This window comes from Sebastes umbrosus, chromosome 2 (assembly GCF_015220745.1).
Source record: "Sebastes umbrosus isolate fSebUmb1 chromosome 2, fSebUmb1.pri, whole genome shotgun sequence".
Taxonomy (NCBI): Eukaryota; Metazoa; Chordata; class Actinopteri; order Perciformes; family Sebastidae; genus Sebastes; species Sebastes umbrosus.
Genome location: NC_051270.1, coordinates 18,127,418 through 18,143,549, shown reverse-complemented (window position 1 = coordinate 18,143,549; position 16,132 = coordinate 18,127,418). Strand labels below are relative to the sequence as shown.

Below are 16,132 nucleotides of genomic sequence, written 5' to 3'. Positions count from 1 at the left end.
ACTCGTCTGCAGTGTGGAGTGAGCGCGCGTTCACGTCTAGAGGTGGAGCGAGCAGAGCGGGAACGCGCACGCTGTCTGAGTGAAGGCAGGCAGGCAGAGGAGGAGAGGCAGCGCCCACACGCGAACGCGCATATGCGAGAGCGGATGTGCGGCGACCCGCTACATTTATACACTTAAAAAGTTACAAACAGTCCCTTTAACCATCTTGATGTCACTTTCCTTTCCTTTCAGTGGATTTTTCTTTGATACTGTACCTATCCCACTGGAAGCATTTCCCCCTTTACAATGCTGTTATGCCTCTCTGAAAGTCAGGGAGAACACTGCTAATACAATCTAACCACAGACAGGCTCAGCCAATGCTCTAGGCCTAATACTGATAATACACTCTAACCACATACTGGCTTAACCATGCCCCCAGGCCTAATACCGCTAGGAGACATTGTGAACAGAAACAGTTTCAGACGATGTCTGTAGGACAGCGTCAAGACTGTAAAACAGCTCACACAGCTGCTCCTGACTGACACTGAAGTGGGCACATCGTGCCCGTGAGAGGATTTATGAGGAATTATGAGCCTTGGAAACATCTGTAATTCTCTTTATATTTAAGATGTACATAAGTAAGCACATCCAATGACAATGACAACTCCGGCAGACTGAAGAATCACAAGAACGTATTGCAGATCAAGTCTACAAAAGTGTCTTCAACACATCTCGCCCAATTACAGCTGACATTAAATGATCAATATGGTGTTTTTCGTAACAAAACAAAGGCTAATAGTTGAGACATTTGTCTAAATACAAATCATTTTTGCTGCAGTCATGGGATACTAGCTGGCATACAGGCAGTTTTATACATTGTGTGAATAAAACATTTCGGTTCTATTCTATAGCAATTTTTTTTACTTAGTGTTACCACATATTACAACCAATAAAAGTGTATAAAATCCAAAGTTAACCTTCAAATCTGACAATAATACACTGTAGTGGGTTTGTTAGAGGTTTAAGGGAGGCTGAATGGATCCCTTTGTGCCCCTGTTTCCCAAACGTTCATTCAGCCGTGGATGGCCACTGCAGCAGGAGCACCATCAGCACTAATAGAGAACATGGGTAATAAACCCCTGCAGGGATGTTACTGCTTCTTACAACAATGTTTAACACATCTAACAGCTAGGGCTCACCTTGCTAATACAATTTAACTACATACTGGCTAAACCAAGCATTCAAAGCTCCTCCCGTCGCTCAGGTCTTTTTCCTGCACACCTCATATACGTAATTAAGGGCTCCACATTCCCTGACATCTTAATTGGACCAGGTGTGCATGGCTGGAACAAAAGCTTGCACAACGGATAGGCTGAGAGAAATGCATTGAGAAAGTTTGGGCACCGCAATGCAACAGAAAAATGACTACTGAGCATACAGACATAAAATGTATAGATGAGAAATGTTCATTCCAGGCAGTTCTTTGCTTTTGTGTCAAACACAGAAGAGGGAGCAATCCATGCATGGAAACCTCCCTGCGAGGTCGCTGTACCTCTTGATCAATGACTGAGCTCAAAGGAAGCCACTTCATGGCTAACGTTAATTGAAACTAAATACACAAGTCAAGTCGAGGTTGAATATTCTGGTATTTCTTGTTATATTGTTGAATGATATATGCAATCACGTTCACCAGAAAGGTATGTGGCTTTGAACATGAAAGTAACATGCTGCTGGCTGGCCATACTACTATCAGTACTCTTCGATATGTCTTTTATATCTCTAAATAAATAAAATCCCAAATATTTCACTAAAATCTAACAAATGACATACAGTATTTATACCTGCTTCAAAAAGAGCAAATAGAAAATAGCGTTTAGCTACGTGGTGTAATCCTCACATTTCAGAGTTTTCACTTGGCTCTTCCCCTAAATCCTAATAATTAAGATTGAAATACTTCAGTACATCATCATTTAAAGGCCAAGATGGACAATTATTTTATAGTTAAAAACAGAAAGATGGTTTGTACACATGTAATGCAGTGCCAGATAAAGCACGGATGGAAACGTGTCGTACAAGCCAATTCTAATAATAGATCCTTGATCATATACAGTATCTATATGGTCTTAGTGCATGGTCACTACAACAAACACTGGTTTATTTTTCTTCCTGGCACATCATGTCAATGTGTTCATGTTTAAGCTAGCATCTCAATTCAATTATTGTTTTCTTTTGAAGCTTAACTGGAAACAAACCAAACATGAAATAATCAGTTCAAGCATATATGTGTCAAAGCATATACATCTTTGCATATAGACAGCTTTTGATTAGGACTATAATCTTATATGTGCGTTGTGTGCGTCTCTGAATCTGTAAATACTGTTTATAAATTATGCATTTATGGATTTTGTACCTCCTGATTGGGAAAAGCTTGCCATATTGTGTGTATGTGTGCACGCATACCTTGAGATAGTCTCCATCTTGCAATGAGAAGCTCTCAGCTTTCAGTCTGATTCCTTTGCCCTTTTCGGTAGTGATGCGGTAGATGCACTCGTGGTTGTTATCGTAGTTGGAGGGGAAGTTAGGAGAGAGCAGAATGCCTTCTGGTCCTAGTGAGGAGGCGCCACACTCCGCTAGAGCAAGAGAGTAAAGGAGGCAGGGACGGTGAGGATCAAAATCACAGCATTTCTACCTAATTATCTTTGAGCAGTCAGAATATCTGGGCTGTCTTGTTGTGTAGAAAAAGAGAGGAGAGGAGACGACTCACGATTCTACATGAAAGAGAGAGAATAGAAAAAAAGTGCATATCCAGTATAACCACAAACCTTATTCATCTCAGCAGACAAGATACTAATAATGATGATAATAACAGTGGATCATACAGTATTACATAACTTAAAAGCACTGGTTTGAAATGTGCTTCAAATACGACAATAAAAACAAGGATGAAGAACAGCAAAACGCATTCAAACGAAAGCAATTAAACATAAACTGAAAAAGATTAAAATGAGAGCAAGATGAAAATCACCGCATAAAAGCAGGACTGGATTAGTTTGTTAGAAAAAGTGTTTCATAGAAATTATACAGCATTATCTAGCAGGTGCAGTGCCTATCAAAGTTTAGGAATTCAAATAAGTGGTACTTTGTGTAAATAGAGTTTTGTCATATGGAAATGAGGAGAGGAGAAAAAGCAGGCTTTTAACTCCCACTGAGGAGGACCACCATTACTTGGAAGGGAGAAAGAAGAAATTGAAGTAATGAGATAGACAAGAGAGAAGCCGGTGTGGAACAACGTGGAACTCACTGAGAAAAACAAAAGGGAAAAAAAAAGATGCAGTGTTTGTCAAATCAAAACAAAAAAACAACATTTTTGTAAATGTGTAGTTTTTAAAGCAGATTAGACTAGGAGCTACGAAGTATTTATTCAACGATGCGACCGGCAATTATTCAGAAAACACTTTTGAAAGTGAGGACAGCACTATAGAGAGAGAGTGAGAGAATACAGGATAGTGAACGGGGAGAAGAAAGGGATGAAGAGGAAGAGAAGATAGCAGATGAACCAAGGCAGACATCGGCCTTTTGAAAATATGCAGAGAGAAATTAGAAAAGGGAAAAAGGGAGTAACAAAAGACACTCTTCATATAGCAGCTAATGCCCTAATTATCTACCCAAAGACTGTCTAAATACAGAGGGAGACACGGAGAAACAGTTAGAAAGAGAGACAGCGAGCTAAAGAGAGGGACATTTGGATAGAAAGAGAGGGAGAGGGATGAAGTGAATGTTGCCAGCTGCTATTATAGCATTTTCAGTCTGCTCTTTTTTGGGCTTGAAGATTACCGGCAGCCACAAGTCAGACTCTCATAAATTACCAGCAGCATCCAAGGAAACACTGATACTCATCAAATACCAGCAAATTACAACCTGCTAACAGCCAAATCCCAGCAAATAAAGCCAACTGTCAACCAGTCAAATAATAGTAAATTACCTTTGTGTCAGCAATAAAATACTGGTGAATTACAACCAGAAAAATGCTGATACTTTAACTCTAGGCTTATTCATATGGTGAAAGAGTTCATTTGAAAGTTCTGTTTTACAAGCAGACGGTTATTTGCACAGAAGATAAACCCCTCCAAAGCTATAAATACTGAAGGCAGAAATACTTCTGAAAGGCATGTTACAACATCGCTACCTGTATATATAACGCTGTGTGAAGAAAGCAACGTTGTATAAGGAAAGGTTGATAACTATACATACGGTGCTATCTAGTCTCAATGCAAACAAAAATAAATGTATTTTGTATGAAATGTCAGTCACATCATATTACATTTTAGTTTGTCGGTCCACTTGACTGTCTTACCTATACATCGAGGTAGTGAGTTGCTCCAGACTCGCCTGCCTCCTCCCAGACAGGTGATCTTGCTGTCTCCCTCAAGTCGGTAGCCATTGAAGCAACTGAAGGCCAGCGAGTCGCCAACTCGAAATCTGAATCCCGTCCTCCTGCTGTACGCTGGTACGCCGGGGTCCTCACATGGCTCTAAGTCGTATTCTACACATCCAGGAGACATATACGACACAGTTCAGGAGTCATTTAGACAAAAGTGGTGCGAAATGCACAGGAACTGTGTTAATGTTGACTAAGACTAAGGAATATAAGGTAAATAGAAAGAAATTAAAAACGTTTAAAAATTGTGGTTAGGAAAACTTTAAACCTGAGACCATAATGTATTTCACCTGTACCATTGATTGCAATTTGAGTTGATGGCGTGGTAGCTAATATTTTGATGGGCTCATTGTTGCCCCTTGTGGTCGTTGGGGTAAAAGAAAAACACTACAACTGCAGTTCTCACCATAAATTACCAGTGTTTTTTCTGTGCCCTTCTGGCCTCAGTGGGCAGTAATAAACCCATTACTACTTAGCCAACCTCAACGAGGCAAAGAACACTCGGCACTAGAAAACTTATCTGGACAAACAACATAGAGGTGAGATTTACGCTTTATTGGAGGTGTTTTCAAACAGTACTTTTCAGTTTTACAAGAGAAAAGGAGGAAGACTATGTGGTTGGTTTGGCAAATGTATGTCTGGTTTTCTGCCCCACTTATGTTAAAGAGCAGCAGATAGCGGCAGAATAATGTACCATTTTAGCACATCAGAATACAACCAACATACCGTTCCTGTTGTATTTGATATCTGTTCAGTCTGTCAGTCTACATCTGCAAGAGTTAGGCCTATGTCTGGCTAAAATAGCAGGTTAAGTGTAGTCTGTGAACAGACAGTTTTTGAGCTGATTTACTGTCTGAAAAAGCAAAAATCAGTTTCTGTTCTGATGTTCTTACCTGAGAAAGTAATATTAAATCCTTCGTAACTCATGGAAAAATCCGATATGAAACGTAGCTGAGCGCTGAAGTTCCCATAGAGTCCTGCTTTGACACTAGGAGGCAGCACTGAGCCAGTGAGTCGAGCTACTGGAACCAAGAAATTGCTGTCCTCAGTGATGGAAAGGTAGTCGTGGTTCTCCTCCAGATGGAAAGTGTGGAAAACCAGATGGACTCCTGGAAATCCATGGATGAATGGATAGATGGAAGGATGGATGCATGAATGAATGGATAGATACACAGAGCAGCAGATGAACAAAGACACCAAACCAGAAACACATATCAGGCAACATAAAGAGTGCAACTGCACAGCAATCTTCCAAACGTATCCATTTCATATTTATTAACATTCGAAGAAACAAATATATTAAAAAACAACATTTTCCCCAATCAAATGAATGGGTGTTTCTATTATGTCCGTGTATATGTGTTCTTACCTTTCCCATGAGACACCTCGATAGTCCAGGTGCAGTTAAGAGAATTGGGGTAGAAATCAGGAAAGCCAGGAGACAAAATTGTCCCTGTTTTACCGAAGACATAACCTCCACAAAGAGCTACAGAGAGAAAGTGACAGATAGAGAAGGGTGGAAAAGAAAGGGAGGACAAATTCATATGTTACCATTGTATTGTACAAACTGTTTGCAATGAGCTAAAGACAATGACCTCAACAAGTTCTTAAAAATGACTACCCAAGATTAACCAGTAGAAATAAAGATATCTTAAGTACAGTTAGAAGGTCAATGATAGATTTCTTTGCTCTAAATGTCCACTTTTAGTTAATTGACCGGAATTAAACTGCATTCAGCTGCTTTAAAATCTGCAGACCTGCAAAAATTGCCAGAATTTCTTTGAGCTGAGCATGCTGTCAGTATGTGCTCTATGCAAAGAATTGCTTATTAAAATAATTATAGGAGGTAAAATGAAAAGAAACATCTGCAGTTTCACAAAGATAAACTCTAATTCAATACAACACAATGTAAGTAAAGGTGTTGTAAATCCAACAGCATTCAAATCCCAACAGATGTCTCCATTTTGTGCAAATGTGTTTCTTAATAAACCTGCAATAACTGAAGAAATTGTTTTGGCCACTTGGGGGCACCGCAAGCAAGTTGTGAACACAACACTGACATATCACCACCTTAGTAAACAGTTGCATATTTATACAGTTACAGAACAACATCATCATTTATTTGGAGTCGTATTTCTTGCCAACCGGCAAAAGCAAGTCCAATAGTCACTCACTTTTAGCTCTGTTTTTGGTCTCCACCAACTCCTGAGGGAAATGTCTGGCTCTTTAGCAGCTGGATGCTACACTATGTTCACCAGCTAGTTGCAAACTGTGTCTGCTGTTTGGTACTGAGTAAGCCTACAGTGGGTTTGGAGTTGTTTTTTTTTACTGAAAACAGCTGCCTGCTACGGCCGTTAATGATGCCATGAGGGTGAACCAAAACAGAGAAGTTGCGGGTCGGACAGCTAAAAAATAAGCTGAAAGTCTATGAAGCCGCGTAAAGCTGAAGGGAGCAGCAGATTCAGGTGATCATTTTCTGCATGGTTCACCACTTTGAGTGACCCCTTTCACATTAATTTAAACAATGACACTAACCTTCTCCTCACCTCGCCTGAATTATTTTTAGTTGCCTAAAATTAACACAGGCGTCAGATCACATTTTCACATAATGAACTGCTGACGATGATGTGTCCAGTTCAATATCATCATTTAATAATCAAATTTGTGACGGAGCAACATAATGTTGTTGTCTGTGACCACAAGATACAGCATATAACATGCACTTAAGACTTAATGTTGATTTCACTAAATGTGATTGTGTTACAGAGAAAAGTAGAATTTTTAAAGGAAAGTAAAAAAAAAAAAATGCAGCTACTACATACAGCTACAGAGAGAAAAACAAAGGGTGAATGCCAGAGATGAACTTTATATGTAGAAACAAAAAGAAACAGAGCAGGGAGAGTGTGACAAAGAGTGGATTGTTTAAAAAGAGAGAGGGATTGGTGTGTGCATTACCAGACAGTCACAGAGCCGGACCGCTGATATGGAACAGGACAAACTCATTTGGGATAGAGCAGAAAGGAAGATACTACAGTAACGTAATGGAGAGTAAAAGAGGGCTTGCGCTGCATTACAGACTGCTGAACTAAGATAACAAGTTGACTCTTTGTTTCTCTCTCACTGTGCCTCCATCCCTTTCAATTCTATTCAGCCCAATTCAGTTACATTTAAGTTAATTTAAGTGCTTCAAGGTGCTTGACTGGCATGGAAATATAAAAGGAGTGTTTTTCTTGAAACAAACACATCCCAGACTATAAACCGAAGGCAATAACATTTTTTCCTTCACTGTTGTGAAGTCCCTCCTGTCTGATTGTTGAAGGTTTATATATATTTTGGTGCACAAAAGTCCCTTTTATCTCCTAAAATAAACAGCGCGATGATTCATTTGGTGATTTGGGTAAAATGTATTATTTCGACTTTATGAAGACGGATGTCAAAGCTTCTCTTATTTCTTCATACTGCAGCTATTCCAGTGTGTTTGTAGAGAGCTGCTGTGTCTCCACCTCTCAGTCCCTCCCTCTATGTCTATCAATGTCTTTACTTCCATCTCATACCGTATCATATTTCAACAGAGCGGGAGTAGCTGTGATGAGAGCCGCTCTCCTCCTCTCTCTAACTAACAGCCTTGTGTGTGTTGCGGTAACCAGTTTTTTCACGCTCCCATCAGGATTCAGCTAAAACTAGGACACCGTCTGACTAAATGACCCTTGTTAGGAAGGCACGTGTGCGCGTGTGTGTGCATACTGTATCTATCTCCAGTGTGTGAGAACGAACACATCAGAGTATGTTGAATGATCTGTGTGTTTGAGGATAGAGATTGTTAATGCATGTGTGTGAGAAAGTGTGAGATGCATAAAAATGCGAGAAGAATAGGACAGAAAGAAAGACTATTCATGACTAACAAAGATTTTAGAGGCAAATCAAAGTGTGGCGGCCTTCAATGTTGAGAGCGGAAGCATGAGACTGAATGCTGAAAGAAAAGCAGATACAGAAAGATTCGGTTTGTTTCTCAGACAGGGGAGAGGAAAACACAGAAAGATGGTATACCAGGCTTCAGCTACATCCCCCCTCCTCTTTCCTGCCTCCATGTTTTCTTGTTTGTCTTTAATTATCTCCCTCTTAAAGGATGCCATGGCATTTTTTACTAAAAGGGATACTGTGACTTTGGTCACTTCTAACAAGTTGTTGTCTTGGCACCAACAGGAAGCTTTGAAATGTCACTGCACCCCTTCAATATTCTCCCTGACACATAAAAGAGCACCCAGTGTTGTGTATTATCTGTTCAGCGATTTAGCTGACCTGCAGGAATAAGACGAACGGTTTGGGTCCGACAGACACCGTGGCATTACTGAAAGGGAATGGTTTCTGCACGCCTGCGGGAGGACCACACGTCATTCTGCTTTTTTCTTTCAGACACAACATTGTCAAAATAATGAATTTAGGTGGCTGCGTAACGCAGTCGATATGGCACAAAAAGGTTGTCTTTTCCTGTTAAAATGTTAACTGCGCCTCTGAGACTGTACTGTAAATAAGATCATTGTCGTTAATGTGTCCGTGTGTGTGTATGAGTTGATTCGAGTGTGGCTGTGGGAGTTTTTAAAGATGACTTCCTCTCTCCTATAAATTGATGTGAGAAGTCCTTTTCTCAGTGGACTTCGCAAGTTTTCTCTGCGTTTGCGTGGGTTCGCTCTGGCTTCCTCCCACACCTCCAAAACATGCAAATCAGGGGAACTGGACATGTGAAATTGTCTATAAGTAGGAAAAGAGTAGAGTAGCATAACAGGTAAAGACAATGATAATGTGATTAATCAAAAAATCAGTCAAGCTAAAACATATTTGACACGTAATTCTAGTCCCATGGTCTTCTGTGAAAGTAAACTATGATATATTATATTCTAGTCAAGGCTTACACACCGTTTTAGAAAAGTGCCATCCTGAAATAGTGTCTTGTAATGTAACAGCTGTCTGGTGAGATGGCATGCTTGGCTGAAAATTGAAAATGTCACAGTGGCCGTTTAAAACTGCTTATGTTATATGGCTGATACTGTGAGATAGATTGCCTCGGTATGAACTCACTCCCAAGTTGAGACATCCTGACTTTGGCTTTCAAATTGGATTCTTTTCAATCGGCAGAATGAATCAGACGCTGTGTATTCATCTCCCATGACAGCATGAGCTGTGGGCAAACGCTGAATGAGAAGGCCTGCGATGGTCAGTGAGCATCTGTTTCAGTAGAGCCTGCTGACCCGTTTAATATCACTGAGGCTGGATGTCCAACTTGGGCCATTGTGGTGGTGTGTTCTTTGGAGTGGGGATAGATGGTACAATTAACACGATGGCTGCCAATTACACCCAGTGAAATGGAAAAACGCATAGCACTGGGAAACAAGTTACTAATAGGAACCAGGGTTTACATTAGCCGGTATATGCCGTCTTTTTGCCGGTATCACGCATAAAATGTCCATTGGAAGACATAACAAATAAATAAATAAACTAGAATGGCACTTGGAGAGTGTAACGTATCGGCGGATGCCTCTCTCATTCAGCAGCCTTGTTATGTCTGTATAACGTTACACTACCTTGTCTCTCATCCCGTCATCTACCATTTTTTTCTTTCACACCGCGGACGGCCAGCAGCTCCCGCACCTTGATGTCTCGCCATACATCCACGCACGTATCACTCTGCTCTCAGAAAGAGGCGGGGTCACGCGTCATCAACGCGTCATCAGTTACACTGCGCATGTGTTATACCATGTGGTCTTAATGCTCGGGGTTGATCGGAATCCTTTGTTTCCTTAAAATTCCTGAATCCGGATCATAATCTGGATCGCCACCAAAATGGATGGATTGTTCATTGTGCCACACCCAACCACTCAAAAAATGTCATTCAAATCCATCGCAAACTTTTGGAGTAATCCTGCTCACAGACAGACAGACAGACAGAAAAACAAACAAACAAACAAACAAACAAACAAACCAACGCCGGTGAAAACATAACCTCCTGCAAGGCCCTTGGCCTTGGCGGGGGTAATAAATTCATTAATAGCATAATTAACAGCCTAATATTGTGTGACTTATAAGTTATGCGGCCAAGACAACTTAGCTAAATAAAATCTTATATTATATAAACGTTTACATGCCTCCGCTTGACAAAGCCACTAGGTACCGAATGTCTTTTTTTCTTCTTCTTCTTTTTCTTTTTTTCAATCAAAGCTTCTATTGAGATTTTCGAATGTGTCTGTCATCATATTTTATGACGTTTTTTTTTTTTTGAAATGTTGTTTTTGAAATGATTATATCTATCTTTTTTCAATAATTTTTGACTTTCGGACTTCGGACTGAGAAAATGAATTACAGAGACGAGGAGCGCGGCGCCGTGCTCGCTGTGAGTGCGTGCGTGTTTGAGAGAGACAGAGAGACGGAGAGAGGGGAAGAGAAGGTGGACTATTGTGGGCAATGTTTTGGTAAGTTATTAATAATAATAATTTTGTCAACATTACAACATTATGAATGAAGCTTCATAGTATTCGGTAGGCTACAGCCCTACGGGCTACACAACACTATTTTGAATTTGACAAACAGAATTTGAACCGACCAACTTATTATTTCATCTTTTAGACCAGGTTTTCATTTAAGTTATTTTCAAGCCATGTCAAATGAACGCTGGTATATGGCTATTTAAATCATATGTCCGGTAGTTGTTCAATATGGCATGGAATATATGATATATGGAATTCTGGAATATTAACGCCCATATTGGCCGTAAAAAAAGTCCAGCGTAAACCCTGATAGGAACAACTGCACCAACACCCTCTCCTCTCATAACTGCCTCTGACTCTGGCTCAACCTTCTTTCAGCCACTTCGCCCTACTCACTCCACTTGTGTTTTTATGTTCATGAAGAGGGGGCCGTCATGTTCAGGGCCTTCCCAAACCAGTTAGTGGGAAAATGAAGTGGACTATAAAACCCTCAGGCAGCAAGTGTGCATTGATGCATACCGCTTGCCTTATATTGCTGAAATAAGACCTTGTTTAGTGATTTTATAAGGTATATTGCTTGGACCTAATGTTCATATTTGATAATGTAAAGTTATTCAATATGTTTGCATTGTGATATTTAAGTCTAAAAACTAAAGTAATCTAAAGTATGAAACTTTACTATCTTCAACCTTATCTCACATACAACAAACACACAGCTGGCGGCTTGCAAAAGGGAATTGTGAATAATCGTTTACTGCGGACAATGCAACTGTGGTAAAGCCAAGGCACAGTGGTGTAAGAGCGTGACCCGGCTGCAGTACTGGTCACTCTTTGCCAGCTTCTGCCTGCTGTTCAGTGTCACAGGTGACTCAGAGTTAAAGGTGACAGCTATCTTGCATTTTAATGTACTAGTCACCGTCAGCAGCTCAGTTAAAACAAGTCAGAAGGCAATTTACTTTTAATAAATTTCAAGTATGATTAAAAATAATTAATTTGTTAAACCTGTAGCATTTATATTCAGTAGTTTCTTAAGTGATTGATCCAATTTTCTATTTTCCAAACAAGAGAATGGGACAGTGGAGCAAGGTTGAAACATGCTGGATGACTGGGGTCTTTTGTTGAGTTTGTATGTTCTGCCTCGTGCCTGCATGGGTTTTCCTTCGGGATGCTCCCAACACATGCGTTACGTTAACTGGCAAAATTATACTGCCCGTGTGTGAGTGTGAATGTATATGTGGTAGCCCTATGATGGACTGAAGACATATCCAGTGACTCAGTGTCAGCTGGCATCATCTCCTCCCTCCTGTGACTCTGCATGGATAAGCAGCTACAGTATAGATAATGGAGGGATGGAGGATCTAAAGAAAAGAGTTAAATGAATGATGTCATGGTCTCACAAACTGCAATGTTTATTTATGCTCCTCTGTTTTCCAATGGATGATGCACATTCATCATATTCTGCAGAGCTGGATTAATTTCACTAATAACAAACTCATATATACAGCACAAATAAAATCATTTGATAAAAATCTCAGAGGCTCCAAATTACCACAACAATAAGCTACTCTTTCTGAGCTACAGTGTTTAGTTGGAAAAATAAATACAAAATAATCTTAAAAGCTTATAAAATCAATCAGACCGCTTGTTTTTTTTTGTCCAAGATTAAATTCAGATCAAGATAACTTCCTTTGCCAAGCATGGGATTTAGTGTATTTATAAACCTCTTTTCCACCAGTTATTTTTGTTTTAAGCAACTCCAGGCTTTACCCGCTGAGGAAAAGGAACAAGGTGACCACAATGACCTGCTGTGCCAGTGTCTATAGGACATTTCCAATTAGATTTTTTTGTTTACTTGAAAGAGGTGATAATGTTACTGAATTTAAGTTTTACTTGATGACCAAATTCTCTCTGTTTCCTGTGTTTAACAAACTTCTGTGTAACACGTATTCCAGCAAGTGACAGCGTTCCTCATATTATCACATAATTCTTGCTCTTAAATTGTTTTTGTTAAAGGGTAGAGAAAGGTTTCCGCCCACTACAGGTTTCAATCAAGAGGGCTAAAACGAAAGAAAGAAAGATTCTCACCATCACAACTGGGAAGAGCGTGACCCCACTGATGATTCAGCTCACAAACAATTGGCTCCTGATCACTCAGTGTGTATCCTAGATCACATGCAAATGAGACACGGGAGCCAATGGCAAAGATGCTGCCATGGCGACGACCGTTGACTGGGATACCAGGATCAAGACAAGAGTCTGACTCCATTTTCACACCTGAGAATCACATCACAGAAGCACAAATACCACAGGGTCAAGAGGGTGAGTGCATACGTGTGTGTGTGTGTGTGATTGTGTGCACTCAGCGAGCATTGAACAAAGCATTGTTGCTGCGTATGAGTACCTGCAAGCAATTCAGCGTGTGTCTACCAAACATTTCTATCAGTCAGTCAATCAGCCTTACTTTCATATCTGATGCTGAAGCCGGCTGCAGAGCGGCTGTTGTCTGTCGTGAACAACAGGAACAGGACGTTGGATGTGGAAATCAGGAAATGAGGTGCTTGGGTGCCGTGATATTCGCCGATGAGGGGAGAGGAGGTTGAGGGGCCATCCCTGATTTCCAGTGTGTCGTAGTTGACCTCAGTCTGGAACCTAGACAGACACACAGGCGACAAAAAAAAAACATGCACAATAACCTGACATACACAAAGATAACATTCACATGGCATACATAATCTGTGTGCAGGCTACAACAACAACACCAGCTAATGTAACGTAACTGAGAGCTAACGTCTGTTTGCAGTCAGAAGCAAATGATGTTAATAAACAGGGTATTTATGCTGGATGAGAAGTAGAAATGCTCAATCAAGCACAGAATATTGAACAATGTCAACAAACCAAATAACAAAAGCAGGGCTGTCAAATTTACCATGATAACGCGTTAAACAAAAATTTGTTTTAACGACACTGATTTCTTTAACGCATTAAAGCACATGCAATTTTTAATGTTGTAGCAGGCTCAGTTCCTCTAGTAAAGCTAGAGTGAAGATACTAGTATCATATGCAATTAGAAAACCTGGTACCAATAACGCTCTAAAGTTATGCTAAATGCAGTACCTGTGAGGGTATCTGGACAATATTTGTCATTGTTTTGTATTGTTAATTTATTTCCAATAATAAACATATACACACATTTGCATAAAGCAGCATATTTATCCACTCCTATATTGATAAGAGTATTAAATACTGGACAAATCTCCCATTATTTTTAACAGATAGAAAATGTGTGATTCATTTGCAATTAATTAACTCTGGACAATCATGTGATTAATCGCGATTGAATATTTTAATCGATTGACAGTCCTAAACAAAAGTCATTCACTCACATTATACCTGCTAATCTAAATAACTGAGCACTTAAATAAGCACATAACTACCTTGTGTACAGTAACTAACTAGCTGAACAATACTTTCATCTCTGCCTTTACTCCAATCTGAGTAACTGACTTTACTGTTGACTGACTGAGCAATTACCAACAGTTGTGTCTGCGGGGCGCTGAGAACCAGTTGGTTCTGGAGACTCTGAGTGCTGCTGGTTATAATTTTAATCATAAAATACAGTTAAAACTGATTTAGAAAAAAGACAGCACATGAATGCAATTAACTACCCGGTGAGATAGAAAACAAAGAGCCGATGACAAACTGTTCAATCACAGACTGCATCTGAATATCTAACCAGCCAGCATAACAGTTAACCAGCCACTGCGCCAGACATTTGCATGCAATGCAAATGCTGAATCCTACACAAATGAAATGCCTCATAGGCGATGAAGATAACTTGGCCTTTACGTCACTTCCCAGAAAGACAAATTTCAGCTTTAGCAATTTCAGGCTACGCTGCATCTACTCGTGGCTTGTTTCCAGAAAAAAATGTGCAAAAAGTCAACAATAATTATTTACTACTACATTTATATCTGACTAACTTTTGGTGTTTCTGAAAGACTGACCAACTAACAAAATGACTAACTGACTAACTTTCTGAGTAGATGATGAGCAAACTTAAACAAGCCTCTCGATACCTACGTAACCAAATCACTAACCTGTCAAAGTGTATCTTCACGGCGTGGTCTGGCTGTGCTTCAATCACCCACTGGCAGTTCAGAGAGTCTTTATAAAAGGAAGGCCAACCAGGAGAAAGCAGAACACCAGTAGAAGCTGTGAGATGGCCTCCACATGGAGCTATAGGGAAATTAAAACACACACAACCACAGAGAGAGAGAGAGAAAGAAATTAATCACTTTTTCTTACAACAGTGTTATAGCATGAGCACAACGCTAATATCACATTGAGATAGCAGGTTCATCATCTGCTCAATTTACGCTAGCTCTCTAATCCTTTCTGAATTTACAGAGTTCATACATAAACATTTACCTTCTGAAAATACGCTGTGGCAATCTTGTGCTACAGTAAACACATTTGAGTTGATCTTGTTTGAAAAAAAGGCTAAAATAATTATAGCATGATAATTTATAGGGCAAATCAAGTATATTTCTGTGTCAAATGAAGCCATGAAATGGCTCCTCATTTCCCTGCAACTCAGGGAACTGTGCAGAGCTGGCACATCGTGACACTAATCTATAGCTAACACTTTAGAGTCTCAAAATCTCAATCATGGCACATTAAAATGCAAGAATTAGCTTCAATTGAGTTTAGATTCCATATCAATAAAAATACTTTATAACTTTGTATTTGTAGCTTTTGTCTGGTCTGTGTAGCACTCAAATTAAAGGGATAGTTTGGTTGTTGTATGTGGTGTTGTATGAGATACTTATCCATTGTGACGTTTGCCACGTCCCCAGTTTGAAAAAGCAGACAGGAGTATCAGCACGGGAGCAAAGCAATGTACTGCTGTAGACAGGGACGTCAGCAAAATGTATTTTAGCCACCTAAAAGAAAGGCTCACCTAAAAAAAATCATATCAGTTTAAGTGTCGCTATATTCATAATATTTTTTGACGGGGAACTTAACTGAAAGTGAAACGTATCTATACTGTTTTTCACAACAGAGTCTGCTGGCTTTGAAGAGAGTAAAGTTTCACTTTCAGTTCAGTTCCCCGTTAGAAAGGGCTATCTGACAGCAAGATAAAGCTATTCTAAATATAGCGTACACTTAAACTGATATTGTTTTTCTTAGATGAGCCTTCATTTTAGGTGGCTAAAATAAATTTTGCTGCTGGCCC

The 16,132-nt window shown here is 39.8% G+C and overlaps 1 protein-coding gene across 3 annotated transcripts in view; it reads right to left on the bottom strand.

Annotated features, from left to right (window-relative positions):
* Nucleotides 1–16,132, bottom strand: part of LOC119478662 (CUB and sushi domain-containing protein 1-like) — a 460,060-nt gene that overhangs the window by 120,468 nt on the left and 323,460 nt on the right. For all 3 annotated transcript variants that reach the window (XM_037753555.1, XM_037753563.1, XM_037753571.1), the window contains 7 exons: nucleotides 14,994–15,132; nucleotides 13,358–13,545; nucleotides 12,982–13,170; nucleotides 5,787–5,903; nucleotides 5,311–5,526; nucleotides 4,334–4,522; nucleotides 2,440–2,609 (listed from right to left, as the gene is read on the bottom strand). In XM_037753555.1, coding sequence (XP_037609483.1) covers nucleotides 2,440–2,609; nucleotides 4,334–4,522; nucleotides 5,311–5,526; nucleotides 5,787–5,903; nucleotides 12,982–13,170; nucleotides 13,358–13,545; nucleotides 14,994–15,132 — 1,208 coding nt within the window. The remainder of the gene's footprint in view (nucleotides 1–2,439; nucleotides 2,610–4,333; nucleotides 4,523–5,310; nucleotides 5,527–5,786; nucleotides 5,904–12,981; nucleotides 13,171–13,357; nucleotides 13,546–14,993; nucleotides 15,133–16,132) is intronic.